General features: G+C 44.6%; 1 protein-coding gene across 4 annotated transcripts in view; it reads left to right on the forward strand.

The window, feature by feature from the left end:
• FBXW11 (F-box and WD repeat domain containing 11) overlaps positions 1–13,942 on the forward strand; it is a 486,480-nt gene that overhangs the window by 334,418 nt on the left and 138,120 nt on the right. For all 4 annotated transcript variants that reach the window (XM_069199326.1, XM_069199329.1, XM_069199328.1 and 1 more), the window contains one exon: positions 196–314. In XM_069199326.1, coding sequence (XP_069055427.1) covers positions 196–314 — 119 coding nt within the window. The remainder of the gene's footprint in view (positions 1–195; positions 315–13,942) is intronic.

Below are 13,942 nucleotides of genomic sequence, written 5' to 3' on the forward strand. Positions count from 1 at the left end.
TATTAGAGTACAAGAATGCGTCTTTAGCCTTTGTTTTTATCTCAACAGTTTGTAGTAAATGTAGATCAAATCTGTACTATAGGCTAATCCCTACACTTTGTTTTATTCAGTCTTGAGACAGATTGTAATATAATAGCTAATTTTTCCGTAATATGCTTTGACCCTTTTGGTAAATGCATTCTGTTTTTCACACAGGTTTGGAGCACAAGTACGTGTGAATTTGTCCGCACTTTAAATGGGCACAAACGTGGCATTGCATGCCTGCAGTACAGAGATCGATTAGTTGTGAGTGGATCTTCAGACAACACCATTAGGTGGGTGATGCACAGAAAGCATAAATTATTACATTTTTGACAAAACGTGCAAGTTAACGTGTAATGTATAATCCCAAAAACATTTTCTTTTTGTAACCTGATGATTTTTTCAGATGTTTTCCATTTATCCTTCCAATATTTTAGCTTAAAAGGTCTTTACTGTGATGTGCTGTTTTTAATCTGAGAAGAAATGTTTGATTAGTGATCTGTACACTTTATCAAATCATTAGTCGTAAGCACGGAACATTGATTTTGTTCTATGTCTATATGTACTTATTTTCCAACCAATTGAAATCTTGCCTTCCAGACAGAGTGGAAATAAAGCACCTGTTCCGTTACTACAGTTTTTTGTTTTGATGCTGATGAAATGTTTTAAAGGAAATTGCCCCAATGCTTTGGTCTAAGGAATTAGTACCTTCACAATAATAATTACACCTGGTAGAAGAGCTTATTCACTGAGATGCAGCAGCGTATTTCTGACATTTGTGGGGGGTACTGCCCTCCTCTCATAGCGACAGTTGAACTTTTTGTTCCATCTGACCTGGAGAGTGTGTTCAATCACAGCGTGCAGCAGAGATCCTCCAAAATATCCTCTTGAGCGCTGGCCTAATAAAATGTTTGGAGAAACCAGCTTACAGAAACAGTAAGGTTGGTGACCAAAGGCTGCTAGAAATTGAGGTTTCTACTCAGTTCATACCTAAATATGAGCTGATTTTCTATGCAGATTAATCCCAGCTGTGAAATTCAATACCCTTCTGCCAGTTATTCAAAATCCCCCAACCACCCCCCCCCCCCCCCAAACCCCCCCCCCCCCCCCCCCCCCCCCCTCCAAATGTGTTGAACATTGTGTGCCTAGGACAAATCTTCTCAGAGAACTTTGATTCCAGGTCCTCCTCTGAGCTAGTATATTATCAAAAAACGTCTTTACTGTCTGCAAGTAAATTTTGGGGTATGAAATCTTCAGGCTCACTGTAGGAAGCTGGCTGTGTGTGCACACTCAATCCCATATTGATTCAGTATATAGAGACCAGAGTTCCCCAGAGGCTTAACAGAGGCTAAAGTAGATAATACTAATACTCTCGTCTGTCGTAGTGTGGGCAAGCAGTTAGGCTTATCAGAGGGTAGTGCAAAACACTTGTTGTACACACAGACAATAAGGGAAGCACACACCCAAGGACTCAAGACCAATGTTTTTTATATAGCAAAAATATATTTTGTTAATTTACTACAAGATTCAAGTTTCAGGTAAGTAAATCAATAAATAGGTTTTCTACATATGTATCAATACCACTTTGATTAGAATCGGCAAGTTGTACAGTTTTTGAATAAATGGCAATAATCTGTTTTAAAAGAGGACAGTGAAATTTTCAGAACAATTCCTGGAGGGAAGATAAGTACAAGACTTATAGTTCCAGTCTCCTGGGGTTAGGAAGTTCACAGGTTGGGGATCAAGTTAACACCAACCTGTGGACAACTCCAAATACCCACCACCGTGAACACGGGGCCGGCCGGGTGCAGAGGTCAAAGAGGAGTCAAATTTAGCATGGCCTTCTATGGAGACTGGGGGAATCAGGCCTGCTTGCAGTTAAGTACCCATACCTTCGGAAGGCAAACCTGTGGGGTAGAGGAGCACAGAGGGGCCATAAGGTGGGGAGGAGGGGCGGGCACATGTTAGCACCACGCAACACCCTCAGCAGCGCAGGGGCGACCGGGTGCAGGGTGCAAACACAGCATCAGGCTTTCCTATGGGGGTCACTTAGATGCAGCAGGCTGGGTCCAGGGGGTCAGTTCCAGAAAACCACAAGCTGGACAAGTAGGAGGGCTGCCTGCTGAACGTTGCTGCACCAGTGGTCGGGTTCCCCAAGGCTAGGGGGCTGGAAGTGCACTCAACTTTTTAGCGGCAGGTATCTTTGTCTGGTGCTGTCACTGTCTGGGGGGTCCTCTGGATTCACACTGCAGGTGTCGTGGTTCAGAGTGGTCAGGACTCTCAGATCAGGGGGGTCCTGGAGTCCTTAGATGTAGCTTCTTCTTGGACAGGGCTTCTTTTCACAGGGGTTCTTGGTCCTTTGGGATGCAGGCAGTCCTCTGAAGGCTTGGCAGAGGTCACTGGACCCACAGGATGCGTCGCTTTCCTTTGCAGGGCTTCTGGAGCTGGAGACAAGCCGGTAAGTCTGAGGCCAAGTCAGTTTTTGTCTTTCATCTTCTCTGCTGGGGTTTCAGCTAAGCTGTCCTTCTCTCTTCTTGTGACTGTAACAAGAGACTTGAGCCTTTGAGGCTCACCGCTAGGTGTTCCAGTTCCTGCAGAGGAGAGGTGTGAAGCACCTCCACCCATGGCAGGCTTTGTTTCTGGCCACAGATAGCACAAAGGCCCTCACCCCCATGTGGTCAGACACTCGTTTCTTAGTAGCAGGCTGGCACAGGCCAGTTATTCCTGCACTAAAGGATTGATTAAAATACAGGGGGCGTCTCTAAGATCCCCTCTGGGTGCATTGTTCAATAAATCCAACACTGGCATCAGTGTGGGTTTATTGTGATGAGAAGTTAGATACCAAACTTCCCAGTATTCACTGAGGTCGTTATGGAGCTGTTCAGTTCGTAATGACGAACTCCAGACCATATACTCAATATGGCTGCGCTGCACTCACAATGTCTAAGAATGGTCTTGGACACTGTAGGGGCATATTGCTCATGCCGCTATGCCCTCACCTGTGGTATGGTGCATCTTGCCTTAGGGCTATAAGGCCTGCTAGAGGGGGGTGACTTACCTATGCCACAGGCAGTGGTTTGTGGGCATGGCACCCTGAGAGGGGTGCCATGTTGACTTTCTTTTTCTCCCCACCAGCACAAGTAAGCTGCAGTGGCAGTATTCATGTGCTTAGTGAGGGGTCCCACAGGGTGGCATAATAGGCATAATACATGCCTCAGCCCTTGGGGACCATCCCTGGCCACAGGGCCCTTGATACCATGGGTACTTTTTACAAGGGACTCAACTGTGTGCCATGGGTGTGCCAATCGGGGAAACAGAGTTACAGATTTTGGGAAAGAACGCTGGGGCCGGGCCAGCACACTCTCAAAGTTGGCATCAGTATCAGGCAAAAAGTGTGTGTGTGTGGGGGAGGGAAGAGAATAGTGGGTAACCATGCCAACAAGGGCACATTCCTACACTTATCCTTTGACAGCTGCCTGCTGAAGAGGCTTGAGTTCTGTAAAAGCCACAACATTATACTGCCCCTGGAAGCCCATTCACAATAATGAAACATCATGTACTCTCAGTTGGTAAGCTCTTGCTGTCTGCCATTGATCATCATTCTGTCGTCTTTTAACATGAAGCTGATCAAGTCTGTCCCTGCTCCTTCATCTTGTTTAATTTAAAAATAATAATGAAAGGGTTTCTCATGTTTTAGCTTGGCCCATTTAAAATTATGAGCAATTGTTTAGTACCCACTTTTCCAGTTCTTAGTGCTAGTAGATAATGCATGAAGATGTTTTTATTCATCCATTGTTTGAACCATTGTTTGTCGTGTAAATGTATTTCTCTTTAGGTATGGCTGGACAACACACCTGTCTGAGGACATACTGGTACCAATTCATTAAAATATACATTTTGTGCCTTGGCTCAACCAAGGGTAGAACTGACACTCGCTGCATGCTAATGCTTATTTGTTGTATTATTCTGCGTTCCTGAAAATACTTCAGTTGGAATACTTTAGGAACTATTTTACATGAAAAGTACACTCAATCATCACCCTGCTTGTTCCTACTTTCTTCACAGCATTGACAAAGCCAGTAGGTCAGGCCTTAATGTAAAAAGCAGCATTTGTGCATGCTACCCATATAAACCTCATTTGTGTAAGGAAATGGCTCCCTGTTGCAATTACCCCCCACTTTTTGCCTGATACAGATGCTGACTTGACTGAGAAGTGTGCTGGGACCCTGCTAACCAGGCCCCAGCACCAGTGTTCTTTCACCTAAAATGTACCATTGTCTCCACAATTGGCACAACCCTGGCCCCCAGGTAAGTCCCTTGTAACTGGTACCCCTGGTACCAAGGGCCCTGATGCCAGGGAAGGTCTCTAAGGGCTGCAGCATGTCTTATGCCACCCTAGGGACCCCTCACTCAGCACAGACACACTGCTTGCCAGCTTGTGTGTGCTGGTGGGGAGAAAAGGACTAAGTCGACATGGCACTCCCCTCAGGGTGCCATGCCAACCTCACACTGTCTGTGGCATAGGTAAGTCACCCCTCTAGCAGGCCTTACAGCCCTAAGGCAGGGTGCACTATACCACATGAGCCCTATGCCCCTACAGTGTCTAAGCAAAACCTTAGACATTGTAAGTGCCGGGTAGCCATAAGAGTATATGGCCTGGGAGTGTCAAAAACGAACTCCACAGCTCCATAATGGCTACACTTAATACTAGGAAGTTTGGTATCAAATTTCTCAGAATAATAAACCCACACTGATGCCAGTGTTGGATTTATTAATAAATGCATACAGAGGGCATCTTAAAGATGCCCCTTGTATTTTACCCAATTGTTTAGTGCAGGACTGACTGGTCTGTGCCAGCCTGCTGCTGAGACGAGTTTCTGACCCCATATGGTGAGGGCCTTTGTGCTCTCCGAGGACAGAAACAAAAGCCTGCTCTGGGTGGAGGTGCTTCACACCTCCCCCCTGCAGGAACTGTAACACCTAGCAGTGAGCCTCAAAGGCTCAGGCTTCGTGTTACAATGCCCCAGGGCCCTCCAGCTAGTGGAGATGCCCGCCCCCTTGACACATCCACCACTTTTGGCAGCAAGTCCAGGGGAGATAATGAGAAAAACAAGGAGGAGTCACCCACCAGTCAGGACAGCCCCTAAGGTGTCCTGAGCGGAGGTGTGACCCCTGCCTTTAGAAATCCTCCATCTTGATTTTGGAGGATTCCCCAATAGGAATAGGGATGTGCCCACCTCCCCTTAGGGAGGAGGCACAAAGAGGGTGTAGCCACCCTCAAGGACAGTATCCATTGGCTACTGCCATCCCAGACCTAAACACCCCCCTAAATTCAGTATTTAGGGGCCCCCACAACCTAGGAAACTAGATTCCTGCAACCTGAAGACGAAGGACTGCTGACCTGAAAGCCCTGCAGAGAAGACGGGAGATACCAACTGCTTTGGCCCCAGCTCTACCGGCCTGTCTCCCCACTTCAAGAAAAACAGCGACGCGTCCCCCAGGGTCCAGCGACCTCTGAAGCCTCAGAGGACTACCCTGCATCTAAAAGGACCAAGAACTCCAGAGGACAGCGGCCCTGTTCCACAAAGACTGCAACTTTGTAACAAAGAAGCAACTTCTAAAGACAACACGCTTCCTGCCGGAAGCGTGCAACTTTCCACTCTGCACCCGACACCCCCGGCTCGACATGAGGAGAAAACACTACAGGGAGGACTCCCCGGCGACTGTGACCCTGTGAGTAGCCAGAGTTGACCCTCCTGAGCCCCCCTCCAGCGACGCCTGCATAGGGAATCCAGAGGCTCCCCCTGACCGCCTGCTTCTAAGAACCCAACGCCTGGTAAAGAGACTGCACCCGCAGCCCCCAGGAAGCGACCCCCAGGTGGCCCTCTCCCTTGCCCAGGTGGTGGCTTCCCCGAGGAGACCCCCACCCACCCCCCTTCCTTTGCCTGCCTGCTTCGCTGAAGAGACCCCTGGGTCTCCCATTGAAACCTATTGCAAACCCGATGCCTGTTTACACTCTGCACCCGGCCGCCCCCGTGCCGCTGAGGGTTTACTTTTTGTGCTGACTTGTGTCCCCCCCTGGTGCCCTACAAAACCCCCCTGGTCTGCCCTCCAAAGTTGCGGGTACTTACCTGCTGGCAGACTGGAACCGGGGCACCTCCTTCTCCATTGAAGCCTATGCGTTTTGGGCACCACTTTGACCTCTGCACCTGACCGGCCCTGAGCTGCTGGTGTGGTAACTTTGGGGTTGCCCTGAACCCCCAACGGTGGGCTACCTTGGACCCAACATTGAACCATGTAGGTGGTTTACTTACCTGCAAAACTAACATACTTACCTCCCCCAGGAACTGTTGAAATTTGCACTGTCTAGTTTTAAAATAGCTTATTGCCATTTTGCCAAAACTGTACATGCTATTTTGCTGATTCAAAGTTCCTATGATACCTGAGTGAAGTACCTTTCATTTAAAGCATTGATTGTAAATCTTGAACCTGTGGTTCTTAAAATAAACTAAGAAAATACATTTTTCTATATAAAAACCTATTGGCCTGGAATTGTCTTTGAGTGTGTGTTCCTCATTTATTGCCTGTGTGTGTACAACAAATGCTTAACACCACCCTCTGATAAGCCTACTGCTCGACCACACTACCACAAAATAGAGCATTAGAATTATCTCTTTTTGCCACTATCTTACCTCTAAGGGGAACCCTTGGACTCTGTGCATGCTATTTCTTACTTTGAAATAGTACATACAGAGCCAACTTCTTACAATTTGTTTACATGCTTTTGTACATTAAAGCAAGGACTATTTGCTTTGCCAATGGTTTTAATTTTTTTTATATATGCGCCCCCTTGGACATTTCAACAGCAAATCTGGATCTTGTTCGGTCTACTAAAAAGTTAGTAGATGGTAGTAGAAAGAGGCTTTTTGCTTGCTCCGTTTTTTTTTTACAATGGCATATATGCTAAGTAAAGGATGTTTGCAATTCTCTGACGTTCTGTCATGCTTATTGTTCATGCAGGGAGTTTTCTTAGGGGATTTCACCAATGTACTTCAACAGAATATACTGGCAGAACTGCAGTGCTAAGAAAACTCCCTGCATGAACAATAAGCATGACAGAACGTCAGAGAATTGTACATTGGTGAAATCCCCTAAGTGTAAGCTTAATAACATAACTTGAGCATGACATTTCATGTTTTAAAGCGGTTGTAGTGTATAATGTCGGGAAACGTTGGTCTTGCATCAGCTTTATTACACATAAACTGTTACACCCAGAAACTTTAGCTTGATTTTGAGATCAGACTGGGCTAAAAGACGCACCTGCCACACCACGCAGATGAAGGTTTACATAACATTATCAACTTATACCATTTGAAAGGCAAAGTTACTCTTGGTGGCCATTGAGATGAATTTGTTAAACTAGCTTATTCAACAATGATTGTGATCAGAATTCTGTAAAGTAGTTCTTACATAGTTCGTATTTAAGTAAGTTGTTGGTATATATATGAATGTTTATAATTGTAAAGTGTGCTGAAACCCTGGGTAGTGTGGTGCTATAGAAAAATACAAGATAAAAAGTAATTAACAGATCTTTTGAATTACTGCAAAGAACCAATTTTAAAATCGGTTTCTTGGCTGAGTTAAATATGTGGATACATTACATTTTAGAACATGATCTAAGCAGTACTGCTGATACTCGCTTCAGTCACTTCATCGCAATGGGTAATGCAAAGCAGTAACTTCAATTACTTGCTTGCTTTTCAAGTTGGAGAATGATATAGTTCGAATAAGTACATCTTCTGACAGATTCCTCACCTCATGAACATCTATCCAGACACCGGACTGATCGTGAAAGCTTTTCCCAGCAAAGCTGTCCAGTGCTGCATGGTTGGTTGGCTCGGTGTGCCTTCTGGCGTGGCAACTCCAGCCAGATGTGATGTCATCAGAATATATTTGGCATTTTTCGGATATTGGGGTCAATTCCTGTGTTTATTTACACCTCACTGATGCAGGACAGGGTGCTCTTGGTGCTTTACTTGAACAACTCCTAAGTACATTTACATTAAATAGGTCAAATGCCCCTGCCTAATATTTCAAGTTTTAAATGCTATAGCAGGTGCTTCAAGAAAATGTCCTTCTCTGCAAGTTGTTAGGGCACAGAACACAATGCCACAGCCTGCAACTCATTTTCTTTGATAAACGTGAAAGCCATGAGAGAACGGGAGGCCAACCTGTTTTTTGCTAAGCCCTGCAGGGATATTCCCGTGGGTTTCTCTTTGCTTGCAGGTAAGTCTCCTTAATCAGTAACTGTCTTCACAAAGATTTGCCACACAAAAACATAAAAAGTGCCAAAAGAAGGAAAATGTATCTTCCTCCTTGAACGGAATAGCCCTGCTGATTGAACTGTTGTGCTGATGCTGGAATTTTCGTTGTCTAAGAAAATCCTGGTGTTCATAGATTTTAAACTGTTTTTTTCTCGTTTCATTGACCAACCCTGCCTAGGTTGAGGTCTTCCAGCTAGTGATGATGGATTTGTTCAGCACAGTTCTGGTACCCTCTGACCACTTCCCAAGCAGTGAACTTGAACATGCAAGCTGAGCATTCTGGTGTCTAATACCACCACACTCCCTACCCCCATTGGTTTCAGCAGCAGCATCTAGGGATATGTCAGCTAAATTATCTGTGTGGCAAAAGAGAAAGTAAAGGCAGGTTTTGATTATGAACCCCTAGTGGAGCATCTTCCTATGGCCTAGTGATTCAGCCAGATAGAACAATTGCGTGTCTGACTCCGATACCTTGCCAATGCTGTGTAAGGATTATGGCTACTGAGAAGATTAAGATCGGTGGCTACTAATCTCCTTTCCTCCTACTGATGCTGGCTTCTTTAGTTTCAGAGGACTTGATCCCATTTGATGAGGCTCTCCTGGAACCAGTCATGGATGCTTTGGAGAAACCTTTCTTGGGTCCGGCAGGCTACAAGCAAATAAACAACCAGGACCTCCCTAGATGGAAAAGAACTCCTGTCATCTCACCCATCAGAAAGTCTAAAGGTCACATTTACCCTCTAAACTGAATCTAATGCCTTCCCCACAATGCCTTTTAAAAGAGTTGCAGAACTGAGTGGGTAGTAAAGTCTTCCCCTCAGGCAATCATACCCTTTGAATGGCAGGCACAACCTGCCATGTGGGCAGATATGTTACCGCCCTGTGGAACTATTCAAATTCAGACCTAGACCGTCCAGACCACATAAAGTCATTTTATAATCTGGTTAATGACTATTTGGATTCCTCCAAACAGATCCTGAAGTGGGGCTAGGTCTCTGTGGACGCTCAAGCTCAATCCATCGGTAGGGCCATCATGCTGCACCACCATGCCTTGATGCATTTCAATGGCTGCTCAGGAGCTGTCCAAGTAGTTGTTATGGGCATGTCCTTCAGTGACATATGAATGCAAACTACTGTCCTACAAAACACTTCCATAACAGCAGAGCTGTTACACTTACATGGCCTAGCCTCCCCATGAGGCAATTCCACCAAAGGTTCAGAAAGCTTTAAAGATATTCCAGCACACAACAGTCTGGACATAAGCAACCTTTCAAACACCTCGAGACACCCAACAAATGCATTGCTTCTTTTGTGACTGGGTCTGATTTAGGGACATCAGTAGCAGCAGATCCAGTTTTAGCTATTCTTTACTCGCTCGCTGAAATAAAACCTCACTGGCTTCACCCTCCCACACCTGCTATCACCCATTACCATCACCATCTTTAGGGGGAGTGAATGGGGAAGGTTTTCTGCTTTTTAATAAGTTGAGAGGACATCACAACTGATTATTTTTTTGGTCATCCAGCTAACTACACAGTGTCCTTCCTGACCTTCCCTTGGACCAACCACCCTCCTTCCAGCGGCACATGGTCTGTCACACAACTCCAGTTTAGAGGTGGAAGTTCTTCCTCTGCTGACTAAAGGTGGCACCTCGGCAAGAAAGTGTTAAAGGATTCTGCTTCCTTTACTTTTGGTCCCCAAGAAGGACTTAAGTTTGAGACCCCTTATACTGTCCATGAGCCAAATCTTACTAGTTCCTGAATGTGAAAGAGTGGTTAGCATCCCTGATGCTCCAGTGGCACCTATTTTCACTTCTTCATCCTTCTCATCCACAGACGTTATTGGAGATTTGCAATGTGGTCCATTCACGGTCCTACTATAGTACAGACAAGCTCAAGCATTTTATGCACAGTGCTGGCAGTTTTACAAAGGAGGTCTTAATTACACTTGTTTCCATACCTGCATGACTGACTGGTGTCAGCAAAATCTCCTGCACTTGTCAAAGAACACCTTCAGTGCACTATAAGCCTTCTCCAGGGCTTGGACTTTATCATCAATACCCAGAAATCTCATTTCACCCCCTATGGAGAGACTGAACTCCTTTGGGCTGATCCTGGACACATTCTTTAGAAAGACTTTTTTATTTATTTATTATTATTATTCATGATTCCAAGGTTTCTGACACACATCTTGGTTTTGCACACCTTAGATCTTCTTGGTCTCATTGCCACCTGCATCCTTTTTGTACCACGTGCCGTATTATGGATGAGGGCCCTACAGTGGTGCCTATGAAAGCTCTCTCTAACAGTAAGGTAGCCTCTGCTCAAGTTCAGATCTGTCAGTTCATTTGAATCTGCACTAGTGGATTCGTCTCTTTTCAGTCCTCTCACATGCACAAGCTACCACAGTAACAGCTGCAACCTTGTTAGGCTGAGATGCTCAGCTGGTCAACATGAATATCTAAGGCTCTTGGTCGGGCATCAGAGCAGCATCTGCACATAGGTGTGCAGGAGATGCAGGCAGTCTGTTTAACCATAAAAGTGTTTCTTCCTTGTTTTTTGAAGGAATGTCATCCAGATTCTATCAGACAACATCTTTCACTGTCCATTATATCAATATCAACATGGCTTTGTGTTGGAAGCAATTTGCCTGTGGCAGCGGATCCAGCGATATGAAATGTACCCATTAGCAGATCATTTTGCAGGTTCTCAACTTAGGAGAGCTGGTTCTTTCTTGCCTGTTGCTGAAAGACGTGGTGTGGCCTACACGCCAAAGTGGCAGGTCCTCTTCATCACACTGGGGTGTCCATACATGAATCTCTTAACCACATCTGAGAAAAGGAAGGGAACTAGTTTGTGTGCCATTTGTTTCCCTCTCAAAGATTACTTGATTGATGATGATCCTAGGGACTGCTGTGTATGTTTACCAATTCCACTTCTGTCGAAGGTCCTGAAGAAAGTGCGGCAGGCTTGAGCACAGATGATCCTGATTTCCCCTGACTAGACAGGGAAGATCTGTATGCTCATCTGTTGGTGCTCTTCATTCTGATGGTCAGGTCTTACATCAAAATCTCCAATTACTGCTTGCTAGAGCCCTAAGCCTTACTTGCTTATAGCCATGAAATTCACTACAAAGTCTATTTATTCATGTTGCCCAAAATAATTTGTTCGGTGTTGCTAGTTAGAAGGTGTGGTTCATTTTAAAGCAAGCACTTCCAACATCCTGCAATTTACGTGCTCTCTTGCAAACTAGATTTTGGCAGGGACTACAAACTATAACTATTTAACTTCCCTAGCCACCTTCATGTGCTTTTCTGACCAGCCATCCTGGTTTAGGTTGCCATTCATGACACATTTTCTATAAAGTTTGTTTTCATTTATTGTTCTTAAATGGGATTGGAATCCTGTCTTGACTTTCCTAATGACATACCCATTTGATCCAAAGCACAGTTGAGTTAGACTTCTCATTTTGTAGATGGTGTTGTTGATGCTTTAACTTTTGAAACCTTAAGGCCCTCTGTCCAACTTTGACCGTTTCCTTTCCCAGTAAGTAGGCCCTTAGTACCTGCCCATACTGTACACTTAAGGTGGGATTTGCCTTTCGCATGAGCCAGTCCGCCACCTTTCCATCCTTCTCCTGGCCACCTCACCCTACCAAAGAAATAGAGCAACTACATAGATTAGTTGTGCTGTGTCCTGTTACTTTGATTGCACTTAACAGTATATAGTAGATGATTAGCTCTTTACGGGCTTCGCCAAAGTTAAAAGTGCAAGGCGCTGACCTAACACCATTTCTGATTTGGGTCATCCCTTGCATTAGCATTTCCTATGCCTTAACCAGAAAGGGTTTCATGGCTAATGAACTTAGGACCACATCTCACCAGAGACATTCAAGTGGCTGACATCCCCCGGTCATCATTCCTGCAAACTTTAGCCAAACATCACTGCCTCACAGCTAAGGTAGACAGTGACGGGTAGTTTGTCAGGGCTGTATGCCTCATGTTAGGTGAGATTCTGTGGGAAGATGTACCCATCAAAAGAAAGTTACGTAACTTCAGTAATGTCATTTCTATTGGATACATTATCGTCCTACAGCTTTCGCTCTGCCTTCCCTCTGTTAGTGCTGTGAATAAGTTCCTCAGGTATTCAAACATGTTATGGGCTGGCTTTGTCTCTTTCGTTAATGTATTCTCAGTTCCTCGCTGTACTTTTTGATGGGACACAGATAAAAGCACCAGGAACTAACACCATTGTGCCATATGTGACGTAATGTATTCTAATGTCACATCTGGTAGGTGGATCCTCAACTCAGGCCGCATGGGGCCATCTGGCAGCAAAGGACTGATTGCTTGTGAAATTTTTTCTGAGCCGGTGGTGAGGGGTGCTTGGGGGATATTCATAAGGTAAGGAATCAGTGGAAAGATTATAGATTATCAGCCAGAAATATCAATACTGAAGTTAAGTAACTTTCAATGTTGCCAATAGCATTTCACTTCCTCTTCCATAGACTGTAACTAAGAAATTACAAATGTGAAAAAGCAGGTGACTGTAAAGCATGTTCGTGCTGCAAAAGAGGTTTCTTGGCATTAAAAACTATTTTGTATTTTCAGACTGTTTAAATTCACATCTGAACCCCCAATCTCCGCAGTGAAGAGAATTTGTATCTTATTGAATTTGAATGCACATATGAATCATAACATACCGCTTGTTATCAGCATGCAGTGAGGAGCTTAATGCGATCTTTGGATGGCATTTTAAGTTTGGTGCACACTGAGTTTCATGTTGATAGTAGAAGTCCGCTTTTCCCATTAAGTTATTTGAAAAATACTTGGCATCCTGTGTTTAGCCAGCCAGAGTGTAGAGCTCTGTTTTCAGAGAACTAATGTAGAGCACATGTGTTTTTCAGCAACTCTGAGAATTGGTTTCAGCACCTACAAACACCTTCTAACTAGCAACACCGAACAGATAATTTCAGGCAAATCCTACACTGGGTTTACATAGACCTATGCTTAGGCAACAGGTAAGCTGGCAAATCTAACATGTAAACAGTAGTCTCTTGGTCTTTGGAGACCCTTTAACGATAGTGGGTGAGCCACTGCTGAAGCACATGCTTCAGACTCCTTATTTAGACTACTCTTGTGTCAGAGCTGTGACTAGTAGGGTTACAAATGTAGTGATTAGTACAATGACTTCCTATGGTAGTGTTATGCAACCTGTGGAATTGCAGGTGGCTTGTGGTCACCAAAGGGGTTTCTATCAAGGTTTTGCAAGTGTCATAGACAGCGTGTGAATCTGAAGTTTTAATCTATTCCAATTGAAAGCCTAAAGTGAAAAACTGTCAGTTGCATACAAATTCTTAAATAATTTACTTCAGTTTTAGAACTTCCATAGATTCACATGCCTGAATCATTCCCTGTCGTTCATGTGGGAGTGACTGGTACCTTAGGATAGTAATGTAATGTTAAACATCATGTATGAAGGCCTTTCACTATTGTAGCATATTGCAGGAAAGTACCCTCTTTTTGGCATGTTTACCCCCACTTTTTGCCTACTGTCAGTGTGTTTTGATTGTGTTCACTGGGGTCCTGCTAGCCAGGA

This window comes from Pleurodeles waltl, chromosome 7, assembly GCF_031143425.1.
Source record: "Pleurodeles waltl isolate 20211129_DDA chromosome 7, aPleWal1.hap1.20221129, whole genome shotgun sequence".
Classification (NCBI taxonomy): Eukaryota; Metazoa; Chordata; class Amphibia; order Caudata; family Salamandridae; genus Pleurodeles; species Pleurodeles waltl.